This window comes from Solanum lycopersicum, chromosome 2 (genome assembly GCF_036512215.1).
Source record: "Solanum lycopersicum chromosome 2, SLM_r2.1".
NCBI classification, from domain to species: domain Eukaryota; kingdom Viridiplantae; phylum Streptophyta; class Magnoliopsida; order Solanales; family Solanaceae; genus Solanum; species Solanum lycopersicum.
In genome coordinates this window covers 44,159,759-44,185,532 of record NC_090801.1, presented here as the reverse complement: position 1 = coordinate 44,185,532, position 25,774 = coordinate 44,159,759, and the positions used below count along the sequence as shown (strand labels likewise).

Genomic DNA, 25,774 nt, shown 5'->3' with positions numbered 1-25,774 from the left:
TCGAAAAACGCCATTCATCAACTCCATGAATGATGCAGGAGCATTAGTCAATCCGAAAGACATCACTAGAAACTCATAATGCCTATACCAGGTTCGAAAAGCTGTCTTAGGGATATCTGATGCCCTAATCTTCAACTGATGATACCCAGACCTTATATCAATTTTAGAGAACAATGATGCTCCCTGTAACTGATCAAATAAGTCATCAATACGCGGAAGAGGATACTTATTCTTCACTGTTACCTTGTTCAACTGTCTATAATCAATACACATTCTCATAGTCCCATCCTTCTTCTTCACAAAAAATACAGGGGCACCCCAAGGTGATATTCTAGGGCGAATAAAACTCTTACTCAATAAATCCTGCAACTGATCCTTCAATTCTTTCAACTCTGCTGGAGCCATACGGTATGGAGAGATAGAAATAGGTTTAATGCTCGGTTCCAAATCAATAGCAAAATCGATATCCCTATCGGGAGGAACACTTGGAAGATCAGAAGGAAATACATCGAGAAACTCCTGGACCACGGGAACAGAGTCCATTGGAGGTGTTTCAACACTAGTATCCCGAATAAAAGCTAAGTAAGACAAACACCCCCTCTCCACCAGTCTCTAAGCACGGATAAAAGAGATGACCTTGCTAGGATAAGAACAACTAACACTCTTCCACTCAACCCTCGGAACACCAGGCATTGCTAAAGTCACAGTCTTAGCATTACAATCAAGGACAGTATGATAAGGAGAAAGACAATCCATACCCAAGATAACATCAAAGTCCAACATCCCCAGACTTATTAAGTCTACCCAAGTGTCATACCCAGCCAAAGAAACAAGACATGATCGATATACTCGATCCACCACTAAGGGCTTACCCACAGGTGTAGAAACACGAATAGGTACAGTCATGCTATCACATATCATATCAAATTTAGCAGCAAAATACGTAGACACATAAGAGAATGTAGAACCTGGATCAAACAACAAAGACGCAGGTCGATGGCATACTGGGATGATACCTGTAATAACAGCATCGGAGGTCTCCGCCTCAGTTCTTTCGGGGAAAGCATAGCAGTGGGCTCCTCGTCCACCTCCAGGCTGGGTGGTACCTCTACCCCCACTTTGCTGAGCTGCAACACCACTACTAGAAACTCTGTCACCTCTACCTGACTGAACTCTGCCACGACCTCTAACCTGTGGAGCTGGTGGTCTAGTCTGGAATGAAGAATTAGGTTGAGGACCACCACGACCCCTTTGAGAAGTACATTGCCACATTAGATGATCGGGATCTCCACAAGTAAAACAAAATCTCTGACCTGGGAACTGTTGTGTGGACCCTGAAAACCCACTATAATTTCCTCGCCCTGTAGGTCGCTGCTGTGAACCGTACGAGCTCTGACCCGAGCTATAAGAACCCCTAGATGTCTGGCCACCCTCAAATGTCGGCATACATGCATGAATAGGTCCCCGCTGCTGAAAAGAACCACTCACTCTCTGTGATCCCCTACATCCAGATGAGGCACCATGAAACTGTCCTGGTATACGGGCTCTTTTAGGGTACCCAAACTCCTCTCTCTCCATCAATTCTGCCTCTTTGGCGGTGCTCACAATGGACTGAAAAGAATCCCCCTCCCTAGATGCCCGAAACACAGCTGACCTGATAGAGAAAGTCAATCCCCTCACAAATCTGCGGATCCTCTCTGTCTCATTTGGAATACTGGACAACGCATGCCTAGACAATTGGCAAAAATGTGCCTCATACTCTGTAATCGATAAACCATCCTGTCTCAGACTCTCAAACCTCAAGCGACTCTCCTCTCTCACGCTCCATGGGATAAAATGATCTTGGAATGCACTAGGAAACTGCTCCCAAGTCACTGGAGGAGATCCAACTGGCAAACATCCCGAATAAGTCCTCCACCAGTCTCTCGCTGGTCCACGAAGCTGGAGTGTAGCATATCGAACCCTATGTGACTCAGATAACCCAACCACCTCTAGTAACTCTCGGCAGGTAGTTAGAAACTCATGTGCGTCCTCGCTCTTCCCATCCTGAAACTGAGGTGGGTCCATCTTTCAAAATCTCTCATACCTATGCTGCTCATCCTCTGTCAGAACAACCATCGATGCAACTTGACCCCCAACTGCTAGTGCAATATCATTCTGAACCGCGGGATCTACTGGTAGTTGCCCCACCGCATCCTGAACAACCGGAGCTTGTTGCTGCTCTGGGGTTTGAGCCCCGTCTCTAGTACGAGAGTCATGTGGTGTGGTAGTCGCACCACCACCCTGAGAAAATCCCTCTAGCACACTTAACACCCTCAATAGTGTATCTTGAAGAAAAGGTGTGACTACAGGATCTGAAGGAACCTGGTCCTCCCTGCCATCAATCTGAGGTTCTGTAGAGACCTCTCTAGCACGACCTCTCACTGGTGCTGCTCCACGTCCCTGAACTCTGGCTACTGTCGTACTACTAGCACGACCTCTAGCTCGAGATCTACCCCTACCCCTAGCTGGGGCCTCAACAACTGCCTCGGGAAGTGCCTCCCCTCTACCACCAGTAACATTAGTTCTAGTCCTCGTCATCTGTCAAAAGAGTATACAATAACTCAGTACTAACGAAGGTAATTACGAACGATGAGAAAGAATGAACAAAAATAAGTTTCCTAGTAATGTTTATAGCCTTGAGACTCTACGTAGACTCGGCTTGTATACACATGAGACCTATGAACCTGGGCCTCTGATACCATTTTTTCGCGACCTAAAAATGGGTGTGATGGCACTCGTCTTATCCCACCAAGACAAGTCAGCCTAAAACCAAATATCTAACAAAGTGCGGAAGTAATGACAATTCAACAACAATTTCTATTATGAAACCAAGTCTTATTAATTCAATTCCCAAAATCAGGTTGTCACGTGCACAAGCCTTTAATGTAAATATTAGAATTGAAATAAAATAGGAGTCAAAAATGAAGTTGTCTTTCAAGTAAAAACAAAATCATAAACAGGAGTAGGAAAGTTCGCTGAGATGACAAGCAGCTACCTCATAACCCTTCACAAGATGCCTCGGAAACGAAAAGAATGACAGGTATCAAGAAGATCCAGGCTCGTAACCTACAAAAATTTGTAGAAGCAAGGGGTGAGTACCAAACCACGTGGTACCCAACGAGCAAACCTCTAAACACAAGTTAAGTGAACAAAATATGGGTACTCCTTACACCCTATCTAAACCTCCACGCTACAGCCTAACAGTTTACAGTTTACCAAACACATAACTCAATAATCACACTCTATCAATTTACACATTCTCAATAACAACTCAATATTCCACAGTCACAAGCTTCACAGAGAAACAATCACAAGATCAGCAAAACACGTGTTCAAGTTCATTAACAATAAAATGTGCAATGTCATGAGATGCAATGTCAAGTAAAATGATGCATGTCTTTCTTAACGATACACACCCGCTGTCTCTCAGTCCGGGACCCATGGGGGACATATCTGTCCATGCATCTGTCGCTGCGCACGACACGACTCTCGAGAATAGTAACCTTCGCGGCGCGCGATACGTCCCTCAAAATATAATATCCATCGCGGCGCGCGATACGAACCTCGAAAATAGTACATCCTCTTACCACAACAATGTCTCAGATACAATGCAAATGACATGCTCAAATGAAAAGGAGGAGATAACCATTTGATAACAAAGCACAATTTGCAACAAGAAATACAACACTAACAAATAAGCAACAAGTCTCCAAATCATTATCAACATCACACAAGAAAATACACGAATTTCGTACGCTTAACAAGAGTTTAGAAATCCACTTGCCTTTGTCAATCGAATAATCACTCTAGGACTTGAGTCTTCCCTTTCTGTTGAGCTTTCGAATCAATGGGATCTATTCAAGTATATATATATATTCACAATAAGGTTTCAGATTAACAACACACCAAATTTTTATAGGTTTAACCTTGAACTAAAATTTCACCCACATTTATAATAAAGTTTGTAACTCTTGATGTAAATTACAATTTCAACCGTCATAATTTTCCAAGTTTCAGTGTCAAAATTGATATCATTTATGCTTATATATCTGTATAGTTGTAATGGTTAAAAGAGGCGCTGACACAGAGTTTCTTTAGAAGTGATTTAGTATCCATTCGCTTAAGATATTTTGGGAAATGTACTTTGTGAACATAGAGTGCTGCAATGTTAAATATTCTTTGTGTTACTAATGAACTAGTGGACCACATGGATAGTAAGCAATTTGAAGCTTTATTCTTATTAATATTATACTCGAGTAAGCTTTACAAGTAGTATGTCATGCCATGTGTGGGTATAGCGTATGCCATGAGTTTGACGGAAAGAAATTTTTTGGAATGGGAACCCTTCACCAATCCTAATGGTGGATCATGTGGAGGAGAAGAAGTCAGAGATACTTTGAAGCCAATAAGGAAAATCTTCGAAAGAAGTTTAATGCAACATTCATATCATTAATTCCAAAGGAGAAAGGTGCCAAGGAATTGGGATAGTTTAGGCTTATCAATCTGATAGGCAGTGTTTACAAGCTATTTGCAAAAGCACTTATCGAACAATTAGAAGGTGTAGCATCAAAGCTTGTGGATTCTCAACAAATGACATTTATACGATATGATAGATCTAATATTTAATAAGTCATCCCAATATATTAAAACTTAATCCATAAGGTGATATTAATAAGAATTTAAGTTAAATCTCCACGAATAGATCACAACGTTCGAACTCGAATGATTCATATGTCACTGGACATACTTATCTTAATTCTTAATCACTATATAAAAATTCCTACACCAATTTATTAATAAAATGTAGTCTTAATAATTTTCTAGGGACCCACGAGCACTATTCACTATAACTTAAATGTTTTTAACCCCATTACACAAGTATTGCCTTTTCTTATTGTTTTTTTTTCTTCCTTCAAATTTCCAGCAATACACAAAGTTTACTAAAAGACATTAATACATAATCATTACTTCATTATTGGTTAGCACCACACCAAAATGCTATATATATATGTATATAATTTATTTTTTTTCCAAGTTCAAACATAACAGAGAAGACATGCACTTCCATTTCATTATCCCACTTTTTTTTATGAGTTATAAATGTAAACAACCTCCCAATACCATTGTATGTGAATATATTTGAAACTAATTTGAGATTTGCTTACCAGGAGGTCAGACCTTCATTGCCGACGCTGCACGAAGTCTCGTTCTAGGGTAGTTTTCTTTTCCTCTATTTCTTTAAATAATAATTATAGTAAAACTACTAAATATCACCAATTTATTTTTAATATATAAGGGACAAATGGTATAGAATCTTAAATAAATTATCAGATTAGCCCACTAACTATCTATTAATTCATTATCTATGATCACCCATCCATTAATTAATTCACGTTAGGGAAATAATTCATATTTCCAATAAAAATGATCTTCCGGGTCATTACATTTGAAGGGAAATTTTGTAAAACATTTCAAAGTCTTCTTTTTTTTCTAACACTCCGTGCTCTGTCAAATATTGCTACATATAATGGGATGGAGGGAGTATAAGATTTGAGCTTTTTGGCTTTCTGTTCCACCGGGAGTTTCCTTCTAATTGTCCATTCTTCATCATTTTTCCTCTTCTTTAGAATCACTTTTAGAATATGATCCAGAGGACATCTACCATAATAAGCTACACTATCTATATTAACTACGTCTGTAAAGTGACGACGCCAAGATATCAAAGCCAAATTACCATTTATTTGATTATGAGAAAAGATACAAGAAATTTGCACAAATATGAAAGACATGAGGCGAGATGCAATTAAAACTAATGTCATCATCAACTCGACCTCTCTTTCCAAAGAAATCACTAAATTTCTCTTTTATAACGGAAGAAATGTCATTATTTGGTAATGAAGGAACTTAAATAGGGAAAATAATTAAGTAAACTGGAGAATTTCATCTAAGACTTTATATAAGAATCTAAGGGAAATTGAATGGTTTCCATAAGAAATTAAAGAATATTGAATTATATTAAAGCTGCCAAGAAACTAAAGCATTGGTAAATTTGGGTAAACGAATGTTGAGATACATTTATAGAATTAATTAACTCTTAAACATACTATACGACTCTTCATCACCAGTGGCGGAGCTAGAATTTGGTCTAAGGGGTGTCAAAATATAAAGAAATAAAATTATGTAGAAGCCAAGGAGTGTCAGTATGTAATATAGATATACACAAAAAAATATTTAAATTCTATCTACAGAACATAATTTTTCGATGAAGGGGTGTCGGTCGACACCCCTTCACTACATGTGGCTCCACCACTGTTCATCACCCTTCACCTATATATCTATGTTACAACTCTTCATTACACATGTCTCTAACTTTTCAGCTAAGTTTTAGTTGAAAGATGAAAGCATATACAAAAAAAGAATATATTAATGTCCAAAAAGATTAATAGATTATACTAAATGTTGGGCACATGCAGAGAATTCAGCTAATATTAAAATTTAATTGACAAGATATTTAATATAGTATAGGGGTATAATGGTAATTCAACTTTGAAGTTAAAACCTTCCAACTTATAATAATAGAAGACAAAACAACAAGCAATATACATAATATTAAAAAAAGTCTTTCATTTTTAAGATATTGATAATAAACAAATGAAAAAGTTGATCAATATTAAAGGAAAAAACTATCTTTCATTTTTGAAAATTAAAAAAAGACTTACGTTGGCCATCTCTCACGGAAGAAGTGTAGTTATATATCAATATAGTAATTGAAATATTCTTAGAGAATACATAGTTATTTATTAAAGATTTATGCCCTTTTGACTTCTTTTTACTTAAATTCCCAAATAAAAATTTAAAAGGACAAAATGGTAATCTAACTTTGAAGTTAGGAGCTTCCCACTTATAATAATATATGATATGAATGCCCTTCTACGAACCATGAATGCCCTTCTACGAACCATGAGACCCTGTACCATCCGTAGTTAGGCTCGTACAACATGCACCAACAACACTTCCATATTTTCCCTTTCCAACTCAACTTACCAACTTTCGAGGTGTTACAAAAACTCATTTGAAAATAATTTTTAATTTGGCTCAATTTAATCTTCAATTTAAACCATTGAGACGCTTTATTTGTATTGACTAAATATATATATATATTCCCATATTAAGTACCTATGAATTATAATCTATTTTATATGGATATACCTAAGCATATGTATCTTATTTTTTAAAATTTACTTAAGTTGAAATTCAAATTGTGATAGTAAAAATAAATAACAATATGTTAAAATTATTGAGATTAAGCAAGTCAAATTGGACGGGTCATGACCTAACCCATTTTTAGCCCATTTCAGCCTAAAGTAATTGGGCGGGTCATGAACTAATCTGATTTTTATTTCAACTCATTTTAATATCCTCAATTTAACCTAATCCACCAATTTTGTGTGTAGCCCACTGTAGCAGTCGCACTATAACAATCTGGTTCCTGTTATAATGGCCTCAGCTTTTTAGCACGGATAGTCTTTGGTAAAGTCACAATTTTTTAGTTCGGACACCAAATGAAGCAAATTTGTTGGTGTTAAAAATAAGACTCATATGTAGACCTTTAATTTGATAGTTGATGGAACACCTAATTCATTATAGGCTAAGAGATATGATCGTTTGAAATTTACCTTAGTTTAAACTTAAGTCCGAAACTAATCAGTAAGACACTTTCAACTTAACTTTGTGATAAGGGGCATTGTACGACCTTAATTAATAACTAAGTAATGCACTTCCATATTAAGGAAATGATCCTAACCCTGTGACAAATAAGATTCGTATTACTGTAGATATTTCCAGTAACGACAAAATACGTAGTTACATTAAAAAAAATAATATATATATATTGGTGAGGAAATAGTATATATATGTGTGTGTGTGTGTGTGTGTGCGTGTGTGTGTGCGCGCGTGTGTGTGCGTGTGCATGCGTGCGTGTGTGTGTGCGCGCGCGCACGCAAGAACAAAGTATATTAAATAGTTATAAAAAAAACTCTATTCATAAGTGAAAAGTTTTATTACAACGAACGTACCAGAATCTGAAACAATCTTTTAGTTTTGAAGAAGATCAAGTCCACTGAACCCACAGTGTCCCCTTAAGGAAATTATTCCCTCTAATATCCGAGGTTTGATTTGGACTATAACCTCACGGGGTAAAATGATCTTAATCAGTAGAGTGTAGATGCCAAAAAAACTCTACTGTGAGCGAATCAATCCACATCAGGAAAGTACACGAATAAAAATGTGTTTAGAAGAAGAAGGAAGATCAAAAATTCGTTGAAAAATATTTTGAAGACTCAGTATCAATAGGCAAGAAGAATATGTTCTGAAAGGTTGAAACCCTTTCAGAATTGACACGACCATTAATTAAAGTTTACAACCTTTCAAATGGTATTTATTGTTCTTGAAAATTGAAACTTTTTAGAACAGTCATGGCGGGAATTTTAAATAAAATGGAAAATAAAACGGGTCACGTGCGCGGATCCGAGTTGGGTCGGGTTAACTAAAAACATTTCAGTTAACTTCTGTTATCAACTAATTAATTGAAAATATGTTTTGGCCATTTAATAAATTAAATAAATAAATAAATAAAATTTTGTCCAAAAAATAATCTCTCGATCGATCATTTGCCGAAGCCAAAGTCGAAGCGAGCGACGACGACGACGGCGCGAGGGGGGTCCCTCTTTCCAACCCTTTTAACAATTAATAGGAGTGTTTATGTATTTAAGCTCTCCTATTTTCTTTTCCATTACCAATGAGGCACAATTGCCTTTTCATTAAAGCAAAAGAGGACTTTTCAAGTTCCCAACCCTTCAAGTTCTCAACTTTTAAATTCCTCTCCTTCCCTCTATTTCCCATCAATTTTTGCTACATACTCAACTCTCCTATTTTCCTTTCCATTACTGATGAGGGATAATTGCCTTTTCATTAAATTGTAAGAGGACTTTTCAAGTTCCCAACTCTTCAAGTTCTTAACTTTTCAAATTCCTCTCCTTCCCTCTATTTCTCATCAATTCTTTCTACCTACCCAACAATCCCCCACATTGATGGGGAATGGTTATAACATAGGAATGCATGGAAAATTGTGTACTTTACAAGCACGGATTAATTGAATCTGGATAAATAGGTATCCCCTTGAACTTTCCGTAGTGAACATATGTCAAATATACTCGATCAACCGGTAGATGTGATATCTTTAAACCGACGAGCTTTTGTGTATATCTAGACAACCATATGTCATACAATTAACCCTTTACTGTTTATGATTCTTACGGTTGTGTTCATTTAAGCCATGAACACCTCCTGGTTTCATAAGTGTTTAGAGAATAGGCTTTTGACATAAAATTCTCTTTGAAGCGGCTTTCAGTTCACACTCACATAGGTGATTTCTTACCGTGTCATCTTGTAGATACACTATTTGGTCAAATATACCAATCTTAGCAAATCATTAAAAACTTTAATTTTTTTTTACCTCATTAACAAGCCTTAAAGTCTTAACCTTTTCCTGAACATTGTATTCATCATGAGAATGGATTGAGTTAATTGACAATGTCGGACTTCATCCACAACTTTGTTTTTCTCCTTGAATCTAACTCTTGGGATCTCCAGTCTGCTAGATAGAGTTACCGTCATGATGACTTGTCCTAAGCCGTAAACCCATTCCCTTAGATGATCTTTCAACTGCCTCTCTCACTAGGCCTTTCGTTAGTGGATCTGACACATTAATGCTTGACTTTACATAGTCAATTGTAATAATTTCACTAGAAAGCAGTTTTTTTATGGTGTTATGGATCCATCGTACATGACGGGACTTCTCGTTGTACATAACACTCCCTACCCTACCTATTGTTGCTTGACTATCACAATGTATGCAAATTGGTCCAACAGGTTTGGGCCAGAATGGAATATCCTCTAGGAAATTCTGGAGTCATTCCGCTTTTTACCAGCCTTATTCAAAGCAATGAATTCAGATTCCATTGTGGAGCGAGCAATAAATGTCTGTTTGGACGATTTCCAAGAGACTGCTCCTCCACCAAGTATGAAAACATAAACACTCGTGGATTTTACATCATTTGACCCGGTGATCCAATTTGTATCACTATATCCTTCAATCACAGCAGGATATTTATTATAATACAAAGCATAATGTTGTGTATATTTTAGATAACCAGACACACGTTTCATAGCTATCCAGTGAGTTTGATTCAGATTACTACTGTACCGACTCAGTTTACTAATAGCACATGCTATATCTAGTCACGTGCTATTAATAATATACATCAAACTTCCCAACACTCTGGCATATTCCAATTGAGAGTCACTTTGACCTTCATTCTTTTTAAATGTACAACTTAAATCAATTGGAGTTTTGACAACATTGAAATTCAAGTATTTGAACTTATACAATATTTTATTTTAATATAATGAGTTTGAGATAATGCTAGTCCCTGGGGAGTTTTGATAATCCTGACCCTAAGATCAAATCAACAACTCCTAAGTCTTTCATATCGAACTTGCTGGACAACATGCGCTTAGTAGCATTTATATCGTCAATTTCTTTACTCATTATTAACATGTTATCAACATACAAACAAAGAATGACTTCATGATTCATAACATTTTTAATGTAAACACATTTACCACATTCGTTAATCTTGAATCCATTTGCAAACATTGTTTGGTCAAATTTAGCATGCCATTGTTTGGGTGCTTGCTTGAGTCCATAAAGTGTCTTCACAAGTATGAACACTTTATTTTCTTTACCAGGAACTATAAACCCTTCAGGTTGTTCCATGTAAATTTCTTCCTCTAACTCTCCATTTAAGAAGGCTGTCTTTACATCCATTTGGTGGATTTTAAGATCATGCACTGCTACTAGTGCTATTAACATCCTAATTGATGTTATCCTTGTTTATGGAGAGGATGTGTCAAAGTAGCCCAGACCTTCCTTTTTTCTGTACCCTTTGACTACCAGCCTAGCCTTATATTTGTCAATAGTCCCATCAGGTTTCATTTTCCTTTTAAATATCCACTTTGATCCTAAAGGTTTAATTTGATATTTTGAAGTTTTGTTTCAATTATAATACCAATTTAATTTAATGTTTTGAAGTTTGGTTTCAATAATTTGTGGTATGGTAAATTGGTAACCATAGCTTATTCAACTTTGACTGATATATACTCGTATAATAGTGTATTATGATTTTAACAATTCAAAAAGGTCTTAATTAAATCATACTAACACATTACACATGTATAAATATGTCATGCTCCGAGCCTACACTCTGGGTGGGACTAACACTTGATCACCATTGCTGGCTTGGAGCGGACTCTTGGCCTGACTCATTTAACAAGAAGACAACTATCACACTTATAATGATAAAATAACTTATTGAATTGAGTAATAAAATAACTGGGAATGTCTTAAAGATTTAACATTCAACTTGGCCAAAATGACAACCCAAATCTTAACATAAGAATGAAAATGTAAAGACTACTGATCTACTTATTGTGTATGAAGTCTCTAAACTGACTGAAATAAATGTTAGGACAAACCCAATAACATCTTATTAAACTAAATACAAAGAAATAAAAGATATCATTCGGAGTACAAAGAGCCTCACTAACTTACTCTGGAGTGCTCAACTGGATTAACGGTGCGCTGGATGCCAATCATCGTGCACTATAATACGATGCAGGCCAACTGACATGGGTACAATGAATGTACGAGTATGTGAGTTGTAATTTTAATACAACATAGGCTAGAAAGAGATTCTGAAAGAAACACTTACCTTGACTCTTCTCAACTCATGAATACTTACTAAATACAATGAACCGCTGTATATACAAACACAATAATTGCTATGAGAATTTTTCTAACCGACAACCATCACATAAGAGTTATAGTAATGGTACAACGATCTACCTCACGCTGGTAGCATATCCTATACCCAGCCATAGGTATAAGACCTGAACTGCCTAATGGATCCACTAGTCTACTATGAAAAGAGTTCATCTAAAAAGTATGACCCTTTTCTACCCATGATGACTACATGGTTTATGGGGGTTGTGAGTTATCTGAACGCCTTCCCATATCGTTGCTCAGTACTACTCCTAAAATTTACTATCTCTTATGTTTTTAAAACATACTTACTTCTGTGGTTTGAGATTAGTGCTAAAAAAATTTAGTTCAAAGGCTATCTTGGGAACTTCAACTTTCCCTGTTTGCTTCATTTAGAAAGCTATTACTTCTACTCTGAAAACTAGCCAAAGGCTCTTTGGAAATCTCAGTTTTCATTCTTGTTTAAATATGAAAATAATTATTTTAAACCTCTTTAGGAATAAATAGTCCCCATATACTTCTTTGAAGAAATAAATTCAAACTTCACTCTTTACTGAACTAAAAAAATTAAGTCTTAAAATATAGTTAAAATGTTTGTAGAAGACTTATGAAAACTTGAAATGTCTCCTCTTATTTGACTCTTGATTTCACTTAACTTAATTCTTAACTTCTCTTGACTTGACTCTTAACGGATCCTTGAATTGAATTATGGATTCAAGGATTAAGATTTGCATTTAGAAAGATCTCATGATATTTAAGAATGATTCTAGATAGCTAAATATGAGAAAAATTCAAAAATCAAAATTTGAAGGTGTATATAACGTGGAGGCATTTTTAAATTCTTGTTCTAAAAAAGTCTCTTGAAGAAAAACACCTCGTTCCAGATTTATGATGTGGAGTAGAATTTTTTATTCTTGGAATAGATCGCGCGACACACTCCCATGTCAAAATTTCACTCGTCAAAATTTCTTCTTCATTTTTTCCCCCAATTCACCCAAAATCGGTTCTTTGTCTTAAATCTCTTTTAGATACAGATATTCGTCGAATGTACCTAAGAACCTTACCCAAAGAGACTCCATAATGCGACTTTACAAATTCAAAAACAAAACAACTCAGGCAATTCAAGAATCACATATGAAATCAAGAAGTAGGCATCAAGTTCATCAATATTCTAATGCCTTTAGGATGAATCCAAATGGAAATAGTATGCTTGGCATGTAAGAGAACGATCCCAATGTTATGAGAGCCTCACATACCTTGATAGGGATCACCCCCGAAGAATTCCACTCGCAAAGCTTGACGTTCTTGGTGAATTCTTGACTTTTCTCCCTTTCTTTCTTCTTTTCTCTCTTCTTTGAAGCCCTGAGCGTAATTCTGAATTTTACAAACTGATGTTAGACTTATTTTTACCCCGATAAATCCCTAAAAAGAAATAGGAAATTAATTGGTGAAAAGTCTAGTTTTTCCTTCCCTAAATCGGATTGGGACATTCGTCAATCCAACAATATCCTAACTTCCAAATGTCATAACTCACTCATACGATATCGAAATTGCGCAAACTTGGCGCCATTAAAGAGATTTTTCCAGGGGATTTTCAACCATAGCAAGAACTATTTTTAACTCATCCTGAACTAGAAGTTATGTCCGTATGAAAATGACCATATCTCACTTTCTTAACTTGGACAAATTTTCCAGATTTTACTTTTTTTCTTTCAAAAAAAATTATTTTTAGTTTCTTAGATATTTCGAGTTGCGTGATGTGACAACATATAAATTAAAAAGAAAACAAAAACAACTCATTTTGTTAATTAATAACATTTAAAATACATTTCAATCAAAATTGAGTTGTCACACTTCAACTTCTCAACATTTAGTGGTCGTCTGCTTTAATAGTTCTGGTATAAAAATTAGTCTAGGGATAAAATTTTGGCGTCTTTTTTGGTTGTCATGTTTTAAATAACATATCCTACCATTTATGCCATAGTGATGCGATAATTTATCCTAGGACAGTTAATCTAAGGATAATTAATCCTCGGATAACATATAATTACCAACCAAACAACCCCTTATATCAAGCTAACACTAAGTTGCATATATGTTATGTAACTATATACTTCGGTATGATCAATATTTTGGTATCTCACATCTAATCAACAAATACCGTATTGAATACCCAAAAAAATTAATGGGAAAATGCACAAGTACCCCCTTTACCTATGCCCGAAATCTCAGAGACACACTTATACTATACTAAGGTCATATTACCCCCTAAACTTATTTTATGAGTATTTTCAACCCTTTACGGCCTACGTGGCACTAGTTTGAAAGAATGTCAATCAGCATTGGGACCACAAGATAGTGCCATGTAGGCCGAAAAATGATAGAAAATTATTAATAAAATAAGTTCATGGGGGTAATAGGACCTTAGTATAGTATAAGTGTGTCTCTGAGATTTCGGACAAAGGTTGAGGAGGTACTTGTGCATTATCCCAAAATTAAAAAATATATAACATATACCATAATACTAAAACCACAATATAATAAATTTCGATATGGTATGGTCATTTGGTATATACCACACCATGCACACCCCTACCTCATATTCCCTCCATTCATATTGCCTCCCTTTCTCATTTATTCTTACTAGACCCAACAAGATCATTGAGAGAAGGTGCTATAAGAAGACAAACATAGTTATGACCCTCTTACCATTTTGTTATAATTACGAGGAGAAGGTGTCTTGGGAAGACTAAATTCCTCTACCAATGGTTTCTCATCGTGTGAATCTTGTCAGACAAAGGAAAATGGGGCGTGTGATGGATCTCATAATAAGAGCGTAATAGCATGATATCAGGTATATGGTTTCAACTTCATATTATGGAGAGAACATTAATAATTTTAGGAGTTAAATGAGAGTATTGATAAAGGTGATCAACAATGAACATAAATTAACTTCTAAGGTATGAATTAAAAGATTTTTTGGGTAGATTTTAGTTGTGTAATGCTTACTATGAATTAAAAGATTTTTTGGGTATATTTTAATTGTGTAATGCTTACTTAACATTGAACTTGTAGGATATATCGAGATTTTATGGAAACCACCCCAAGAACTCAAAGAGTCAAAGAGGAGATTTTCACGGTTCTCTCAATATATAAATTCTCAAATTCCATCTTCAATTATAATGGTTGATACGCTCAAACTTACTTATCAAATAAGAAGTAAAGCGGTCGTATCAAGTAAAGAATTCAACTAATGAGGTTGGGATCGTTCCCACGAGGAAAATAGTTCAAACTTAACTTTATTCTATTATTACTATTATTTAGTCAATTATTTCCCAGAAAACAAAAGATAATAAAGGGTTTTTTTAATTTTTAAATTAATGAAAATAATTAACTAAATTAAAGTAAACAAATAGCAGATTCAAATCTTGGAGCTTAATCAATTCATAAAAGTAACTAGGGCTTAAGTGTTCCCCACAGGTTCCTAACTTGAGAATTCTAACTATAACAATTCTTTCCTAGTATCTTGCATGTAAAGTGATAAGTTATGTATCTCTACATCATTGGTCCGGCATCTAGAAAATTTCATTCCGCGCCTTGGTCCGGCTATGTGTGTTGATATACTAACCTTATCTTTACCTCATATTAAGCATTGTATTCAATATTTGACTAAGTTATGACTTCGTACCAACCTATTAGATAGTGTACACTAAATCTATGTTAATAATTCTTTTCCTATTATCTACCTCCTTGGTCCGGCAATTAGCATCAAGGCGAGTTCTAACGTTTGTCATCCGTTAAAAATACTTCTAAATGAAAAAATTATCAATGCATGCAAGACACTATTCTAGAATTGCTATTTTAGTTTGATTTTACCTCATTATTCACCCATGGTTCCCACAACCCTAGTTATGGAGATTAGTTACCCATGGTCACAATCACACTATTCATATATTTAATATAAGAATTCATGCACTTACTTTAATGAGAAAAAATAAAATACGGAAATTCACTTGATTAATGAACAAAAGCACCAACAATCAATTCCAGAAAACGTGTAACAATTGCTAAAATTAATCCTTCAATACATGAACAAGAGAACTAAAGATTATCCAAAAGGCTAACTATCAAAAAGTCTAACCCCAAAAATGAGGGTTTTTGAACTATTTATAAAAACAAAAACCTAATAAAAGAAGGATTCTAATTACTGAAAATCTGTCAAAAAGTGTCTGAGTCGACGGACCTCGTGACAGACCGTTGTGGTCACGACGGGCAGTCATGTCCTCCATCGTCCCATACTTCACAAATTCTTCTACTTCTTTCTTCATTACCCTCAACGAACAGGTATGACGGACCGTTTCAAGCACGAAGGTCCGTCTAGGGTCTCCATTCCATAATACTTTAACTTCTTAGAATTTGGGTACTGGGACTACTCTCTGATCATTACAATGAACCAGCAGGACGGACCTTCGTGGCTATGACGGTCCGTGGTGGACTTCCGTAATCCCACACTAGGTCAAACTTCCCCATCTTCCTTCAGCAGATTCTCTCCTCACTACAATGCCACCTACGGACCGTTACAAGCTCGACGGACCGTCATAAGCTCCGTAGGTGGTCTCTTCTGCATTTCTCGCTCAAAAACTTTTGCGTTCATCTTTGGACAGATTTCCTGAAAATAAGGAGAAACTTACATAAAAATCAATACAAAAAGTCTTTTGCGCACACACTAAACTTAAGGAAAAAGTATTAAAAATACCGTAAAACCACGGTACATCAACACCCTCAACTTAAATTCGTTGTTTGTCCTCAAGCGACGCACTATGACTCACTACAAAATCTTTGTACAATAGTATCCATACTTTAGCTTTTGCAATCATTTGGCTATCACTCCCGATCAGTCTCATCATGTTTATGCATGTTATCACTATTCGGCTTGAATTATGTGTAACCAGACCATGACACAGACTCACCACACACTGACACCTATCCTCTTTAATTTCTCGCGGAGGTTCTAATATTTCCGGTATTGCAACTAGTGTCCTCACTTCAAAACAACATCCTCATTTTCCACACAATGATTTCAGTTTGAGCATGAGGATTACTTTTCAACACTCACTCCTAGAAGAAATTCACAACTCATTCATACATATTGCCATAAGCTTGCCCTTATTTTCACTTCTTTAAGTTCTCCATACAACTCTTAGGATCACGATAAGACTTTCTTAGCTTGTAACATAGGCTCAGGGTTAGGTAGGGTATATTAGGTATACTTTAGTGACTTGTTGCCCTCCTTGACATATCGGTTGAGCGTCCTACCTTTTCATTATTTTATTCCGCCCTTTTTTATATTCTTTCACCTTGCTATTTTCCTTCTTTCTTCATTTGTGTAAGAGACTCTTCTCTTTTCTTGCTTGTATTTATTATATTTTTTTATTTCACTTTTCTTTCAACTTGTTCTTGAGTCACTTTCCAGAGCATTCCTCATAATAGTCACCTTAACTCATGGCTTTGTCATGAATCAAAGTACACAATACCCAAAGTTGAGTCACGGCCACGAAAAGGTTTTTTACTACATTAGCCACCCTCAACTTATGCTTTTGGCATAAGTTGAGCTGCACATATCCAAGGAGGGACCAGGGACAACACATTATTCCTAGAAAAGATCAGTTGGGGTGAAAATGAAAGGTCTATTTTAAGCTCAAATCATTTGGATCAAAGAGGGATTAATTTCATTCGATTTTTTAATTTATTAGGCTAAAAATTGGCTATATTGAACAAGGGCCTATGATCCTTTCCTAATTGTCTATTACAACTTACTTTTAGCAGGACTAACTCGACAAGTTCTAGCTTAGTACAAATAGTGGACTATTCAAATTTTCCTCACACTTACTTGACATCTCATTACTCTACCAAATTATCAAACACCTAGTTCAAGTCTTAGACTTAGGGTCATGCAGCGGTGTATCTCTATGTCATGCTTAGAGCCACACATTTATCAATTACTATGCCTAGCTATGCATCATTTTCATTACATAAGGATAACATTTTTGTTTTAGCCATCATGCTTCAGAGTTATACTATGTACACAAGATATAGAAATGTCAGTTCAACAATAAAAATAATCAGTCTCTTGGGGAAAAATAACACATGCAAGAAAACCCCAAAAGAGGATCGTGAATTGGGCTACTCAGACTTCACCCTACCACTCACTTTCCATTTACCTCACCCCTCCCCCCCAAAAAAAGATATGCAATTGGCCCCAATGCGTAAAAAAATGAAATACGAGAGTTGTAGGTGAAACAAACTTGGGGCACAAAGCGCCAGCGATCAGCAAGCTGGTGGGTCCGATTTCTTGGAACCCACTACATATGTAGTTTGGACACCCTCAGTAATGTTCTCATCAGCAACAACACTATTAATAGTGCCTCTAGCTGTCTCCACATCTCTGGAGCTAGACGCCCCAACAACTGACTCTACAACCTTAATCCGGCGTGCCTCCTCATCAACAATCGAGGCTCTCCTCGTAGCCTCTATCTCACGACGCACATTCTTCCTTGCCATAGCCTCATCCTCATTTCAACCCCTGCTCCCTTGGCATTCTCTTGAGGGGGAGGTGGTGGAATCTCTGAAGTGGCGAATAAAGCAGCCAAAACTGTGTCCTTAGCAGGCTCTGCAGAAGGGGCTTCAGACTCAGGCACCCTAGCCTCTAGGATCATATCAATATTTGCTCACAGACTGTCAACCGCATCCTGAAGGGTCGACACGTCCACCGGAGGGGCTGGCCGGGCTAGCACCCACAAATCAAAAGCGTCTAAGCGCTGATGAAGCTCAATGATCTTCCGCCTCAGCAATAGACCTCTTCATCCAAGGCTGGATGTGATGCAGAAGTGTGTCCTTCTGAGCCTCTAGTTTTTTATCCTAGGAAGCGGGACCATAGCGGGGTAAGGGGCTCAGTGGTTGCGGAAGTAGCCTGCATAGCCGTTCGAGCATGCACTACAGTATCAGCCAGATTCTGACCAAGTGGAGGCACCTCTGGACGGGGCACTCTGCGTGGAGCCAACTCATTGTCCTCATCCCTGATGAGGCCGATATCAACAATGCCCTGCGGAGTCTTGAGCTGATCAATGTGCCAGATGGGCACACCGGCGGACTTGCATAATGAAAATATCGTGCACGGAAAAGGGTAAGTAGTGGTGACTTTGAAATCCCTCTCGTGCATGACCACGTATAGAAGCCAAGCGAAGTCAACCTCAAACCCAGCTATCTTCGTTGCCATCAGAACTGCACGATCCCATATAAGTATATTATTTGGAGCCTTGGGGGAGAGGCAGTGGCGGACAATCAACCATAAAAACTTAGTCGTGAAGGTCAAGATAGCCTTTTCTGATGGCTTCCTTCGGCTCCATTACCCAGTCGACACCCTCTCAATCAATACATAAGTGCAGGGCCATCCACATCTTGGTGGTCTCTCTCAGCGATGGATCACTCAAGAATTGGCCATCTTTAACAATTTGCCACCGGTAGTTGAACTAGGCGATGAGATGGGTCCTGGTGGTATCAACATCTTTGTCGTACAAATACCGGTTGATTGATGGAAGGGAGATGGCAACCTGTATGCCGCGTACTCTGACGTGCTCAAGTGAAGCCTATTTGGCGGGTTCAGCCCGCCATCGATATGTGATCGGAGAGTAGCCACATAACATGCATAAAACTCTCGGACAACCTTCTCATTGTAGCGGCCCAAAGAATGAGTTGTCCAATTTAGCTGGTGTCTAGTGAAGAGAGTGTGGATATCTGGCATGGTGGGGAGACTTCCCGTAAGGACCCCTCTCCAGTGTAAGGGTCCGTGTCATGACACCTTTATCATTTAGAAACTTGGCATCCGAATACACTTGGTATTGCCTGTCGACACACCACCGGTTAGGAAGGTCGGCAACCGAGACGAGAACACCACTAGGTGATCCTGGAGTGCAATCACGACTGTCAGCCTCATCAAACGAGGCAGACTGTGCAGCCGTGGCAGGTGCAGAAACTTATGCAAACCCGTAGACTTCTTGTGACCACAAAACTCCTAAAGAACCATACACTCCTTATTCTTGTGTAGCTTACCCAGAAGGTGTGCCGGTCAGTGTGTGCTCCTCATCAGACTGGGAGTCATTGACTACGCTAGGCGCCACTTCTTCGGACATAGCTTTGGTTGCACGTGCAGCTCGTGATGGAGTGGCAGTGCCTAGGGGCACGTAGTCAGGATCATGCTCATCATCAGAGCATATAACCAGTCGGACAAACGGGGCAACAGACTATGAACGCCCACGTTTGTAAATTCAATCTTATTTCGGTGCCATTAGAGATAGTACCTATAGAGAATAATTGTTAGTAGTAGAAGGAGCAAACAAGACAAGAAAAAACGGGACAAAATACACATAAGAGCAAAGTTGTAATGACATTTTTGAAGAAGCAATGAAATGCGACGGACCAGGTGACGGCCCTTCGTGACAAAGATGGTCCATCATGTCTTACTCAATGATGTTTAGTTGTAAACCCTAGAAGGAAAGTCTTTGACAATTATGACGGATAAGTAGGATGGACTGTCGTGACAATGACGATCCGTCGTCGATGTACGTCGTAGGGCACTTAGAAAAAGTATGGAGACCCTTAGGAGATGTGTATTTGACCGTTATGACGGTTGTGCAGGACAAACTGTCGTGGTAACTACGGTCTGTCGTAGAAGTCCAACATAGGAAACTTTGAAAAAGTTAGAGACCCTTAAGACTAGGGTCTCTGACCATCATGACGGTTGTGCAGTACGGACCGTCGAGGGTTTGACGTTCCATTGTAAATATTTGTTAGTGGACACTTAGAAAAAAATGGAGACCCTCAGGACAACGGTCTCTGACCACCATGACGGTTGTGCAGGACGGACCGTTGTGGTGATGACGGTCTGTCGTAGATGTCCATCAAAGGACACTTAGAAAAATTTGGAGACCCTTAGGACTAGGGTCTCTGACCATCATGATGGTTGTGCAGGATGGACCGTCGCGGGTACGACGCTCCGTCATAGAAGTCCATCAGTGGACACTTAGAAAAAGTTGGAGACCCTTAGGACTAGGGTCTTTGACCGTCATGACGGTTGTACAGGACGGAACGTCGAGGGTACGACACTCTATCGTAGATGTCCACCAATTGCCACATAGAAAAAAAATGGAGACCCTTAGGACAAGGTCCTCTGAAAACCATGATGGTTGTGCAGGACGGACCGTCGTGGTAATGACGGTCCGTCGTAGATGTCCGTCAGTGGATACTTAGAAAAAAATGGGAGACCCTTAGGAAAAGGGTCTTTGGTAACCATGATGGTTGTGTAGGACAGACCATCGTTGGTTGACACTTAGATAAAATGAATAGTGGGGTGTTGGAACAGACCATACGACGGTCCGTCATCGGGGTCTCATTCTGTCATTCAATGATAGAACTGAGGATGCCGCAATCATCCCATGTGACTGAAACGGAATACTTGATGGTAACCTACAAGATTCAAACCCAAATACCTAGGAAACTAGTAATGCTAAAACACCAATTTCTTGAGTTTTAACAAGGTGATTCGAGGGACTCTCAACCTGGGTCAGACAAAATTAGATTAAAGAACAAAGACCCACCGAAAAGAAATAGGCTAATAGTAATTGAAAAAATGCAATGTAAATGGGTAGAGATCTGAGACACATACCTGAGAAGAGGAGAAAAATAAGCAAGTGAGACATTTGGTTATTGAGAGCAGAACCATAGCAGCAGACTCCGACCAGTACAAAGGAGATTTTGGGATTTAAGGATTTGGGGAAGTGATATGGATCAGTTGATAGAGAAGAGTATGAGAAAGGTAGGAAGTAGGAAAGGGAGAAAGATGGAAAGAAATGGTTGAAATGAAGGGGTAGGGATTTTAAAGATTGAAATTTTTAAAAATTCCCCATTCGTGTCGGGTTGCTGGATAATGATGCAATGAGTCCCCGACAAAGGTTTGTCATAGGTTCCGTCACGGATGACCTAATTTTGCAAATAAATAAAAAATGTACCTGGCACGACGGATTCATGCGATGGTCCATCGCAAGAGTGATGGTCCGTCGATGAATCCGTCACTGAATGTTGTGGAGTGATTTTCTGCAGAATTTCCTGGTGATGTGCTACCTACAAATTCAAAAGAAAAATGCTACCATTACTAGAAAGAAAACTACAAGTATTGGGTTGCCTCCCAACCAGCGCCTGATTTAATTTCGCGGCACGACTAAAGACACTTGACTACTCAGACTTCATCAAGATAATATGCCTCGATCACTTCATTCGCCGATTCAGCATGACCGTAATAGATTTTTCTTCGTTGTCCATTCACCTTAGACCGCACACCCTCCTTGGTTTCCAACTCAACTGCTCCATGAGGGAATAGTTGGGTAACCAAGTAAGGGCCAGTCCATTTGGACTTGAGCTTGCCCAGAAACAAGTGCAACCTAGAATTGTATAAAAACACCAAATCCCCAACCATGAATTCTAGTTTTTCAACTTTTAGGTCATGGTACTTCTTCGTCTTTTGTTTGTAGAGGGCTGAGCTTTCATAAGCTTTCAGGCGAAATTCATCGAGTTCATTCAACCCAGTTACCCGTTGTTCTGTAGCTTCGTTCCAATCCATTTTCAACTTCTTCATAGCCCACATGGCTTTATGCTCTAATTCAACCTGAAGATGACAAGCTTTTCCATATACAAGTTGGTATGGGGACATACCTATTGGAGTCTTATACGTTTTCCGGTAGGCCCAAAGAGCATCATCAATCCTCTTTGACCAATTTGTTCTACTAGCGTTCACTGTTTTTGACAATATCTGTTTGATCTCCCTATTTGACACTAAAACTTGCTCACTAGTTTGAGGATGGTAAGGAGTGGCCACATTATGGCGAACCCTATATTTCTCCAATAATCCATAGAACAATTTGTTGCAAAAGTGGGATCCCCCATCACTAATAATTTCCGTTGGGGTACCAAATGGAGAGAATATATTCTTTTTTAAGAACGCAGTGACACTCTTCCCTTCATTGTTTGCGAGGGCGATAGCTTCCACCCATTTAGATACATAATCTACCGCTACTAAAATATACTTCATTCCATGAGAACTCACAAAAGGACCCATAAAGTCAATACCCCAAACATCAAATAACTTAATCACAAGAATGGGGTTTAGAGGGAGCTGTTGCTTTCTTGAAATGCCGCCATCTCTTTGGCATCTATCACATGCTTTAGCAAACTCATGAGCATCTTGATGAATAGTTGGCCAATAGTAACCACATTGTAATACCTTATGAGCGGTTCAGATACTACTATTATGTCCACTAACAGGTGATGAATGGCATGCCTCTAAAACACTTAATATCTCAACTTCTGGCACACAACGCCGAATAAGCCCATCGGCAAAACTTCTGTATAAATATGGTTCATCCCTAAAGAACCTTTTCACGTCGTATATGAACTTTTTTTTTATGAAAGGAAAAGTCCGATGGAATAATATCGCTAGCCAGATAGTTCGCAAAATCTGTGAACCATGGAAACAAGACTTGTGAGGCAGCCAATACATGCTCATCGGGGAAAGTATCATCAATATTAGTCTTATCCCCTAACTCTCTCATAGCTTCATCTTCTAGACGGGACAAGTGATCTGCAACTTGATTCTCGGTCCCTTTTCAATCCCTCACCTCAAAGTCAAATTATTGAAGCAGTAATACCCAATGAATCAATCTCGGTTTCACATTCTTCTTTGCCATCAAATATCTCAATGTTGAATGGTCGGTATGCACTATAACTCTAGAACATAGAAAATAGGAGCAAAATTTTTCGAAATCAAAGACTACTGCAAGGAGTTCTTGCTCAGTCACTGTGTAAGTCTTCTGGGCTTCATTTAGGGCTATACTATCATAGTAAATGGGGTGAAGGATTTTGTTCCTTCTTTGTCCCAATACCACACCAAGAGCAACCCCACTAGCATATCAAAATAAAATTTACAATCTTTCTCCAGACGTTTGCACAAAAGATGAGCAATTTTTGAAAAATCTTTGATGAATCTCCGGTAAAAACCTTCATGCCCTAGAAAGCTTCTCACACTTTTTGCAGAGATAGGTGGGGGAAGTTTCTCTATCACCTTGACTTTAGCTCGATCAACCTCTATGCCCTTTTCTAAAATACGATGACTCAAAACAATACCTTCTTTCACCATGAAGTGGAATTTTCCCCAATTTAGTACTAAACTGCAGTCTTCATACCTCTTAAGGAGCTCAGATAAATGTCTCAAACACCACTCGAATGATTTACCAACTACATAAAAATCATCCATAAAAACTTCAATAGTATCTTCCACTATGTCGGAGAATATCGACATCATACATCTCTGAAATATGGCGGGTGCATTGCACAACCCAAACGCCATTCTCTTGAACGCAAAGGTCCTATATGGACAAGTAAAGGTGGTTTTCTCTTGATCTTCTGGTGCAATAAAAATTTAATTATACCCCGAATATCCATCAAGAAAAACAGTACCACCCTTATCCGGCAAGTCTATCCAATATCTGATCCATGAAGGGCATATGGTCTTTTTTGGTCCATGCATTTAATTTACGATAATCCATACACACCCTCCATCCATTAACCGGTCTCATTGGAACAAGTTCATTTTTCTCATTAGGGATCACATGCATTCCCCCTTTCTTAGGTACACACTGAACAGGGCATACCCAACTACTATCGGATAAATTACTCCGGCATCCAACCAATTAATGATTTCCTTCTTCACGACCTCTTGCATAGGTGGATTTAAACGTTTCTGGTGCTCAATACTTGGCTTATGATCGGGCATGAGTTGGATTTTATGAGAACAAATACCACGAGGGATCCTAATAATGTCCGCAATAGTCCACCTAATAGCTCTTTTGATCCTTTTTAGCACTTTCACCAAACTCTCAACTTGTTGTTCATTCAGGTCCGATGCAATGATTACTGGAAAACTGTCACCATTTCCTAAGAATTCATACCTGAGATGAGGTGGGAGAGCTTTTAGTTCTAACTTTCGAGCCTCCTCTATAGATGGTTTCGTGGGTGGAGACTCGCGATTGTTCATGTCTAACTCATATTTCTTTGGTTTAAACCGAAGATCACAACGATCAATAGCTGGGACTAATGACTCATACTCTTCAATGCAATCGTTATAAAAATTCATTTTTACTGCCACTAATGCTTCTTCACCTAGACGTTCTTCTATTTGTATCTCGGATGACTTATCAACTTTGTAGGATATAGCAGATACCGATTGGAGCGCACCACTCTGCCTCATGGACTTATAAATGTTGAAGGTCACTTCTTCATTGTTCAAACGAAGTTTCATCTTCATGTTTTCCATATCAACTAAGGCTCTACCCTTAGCAAGGAATGGCATCCCAAAAATAATAGGCACTTCAAAATCGACTTCACAATCAAGAATAACAAAATCTGCCGGAAATATGAACGACTCCACTTTTACTAGCACATCGTGGAGTATCCCTATAGGCCTTTTTACTGTTCGATCGGCCATCAGTAGCCGCATCACAGTGGGCTTTGGATTACCCAACCCCTACTTCTTGTAAATCGATAAGGGCATGAGATTTATGCTTGCCCCCAGATCATATAATGCTTTTGCAAAATGTAATAACTCAATTGTACAAGGAATAGTGAATGCACCCGGATCTTCTTTCTTTTGTACCAGAGATCTTGTAGCAATAGCACTACTATGCTGCATTCTATCATTATCCTCAAAAGTGACCGATCTTTTCTTTGTAACCAGATCTTTCATAA

The 25,774-nt window shown here is 38.1% G+C and overlaps 1 protein-coding gene across 1 annotated transcript; it reads right to left on the bottom strand.

The window, feature by feature from the left end:
* Positions 1-22,214: 22,214 nt before the first annotated feature.
* Positions 22,215-25,526, bottom strand: LOC138342064 (uncharacterized). The gene is made up of 3 exons (XM_069294246.1): positions 24,830-25,526; positions 23,914-24,265; positions 22,215-22,863 (listed from the first exon to the last, which is right to left on the bottom strand). Exons 1-3 carry the CDS (start codon positions 25,524-25,526, stop codon positions 22,215-22,217), a joined length of 1,698 nt encoding a protein of 565 aa, XP_069150347.1.
* Positions 25,527-25,774: the final 248 nt, after the last annotated feature.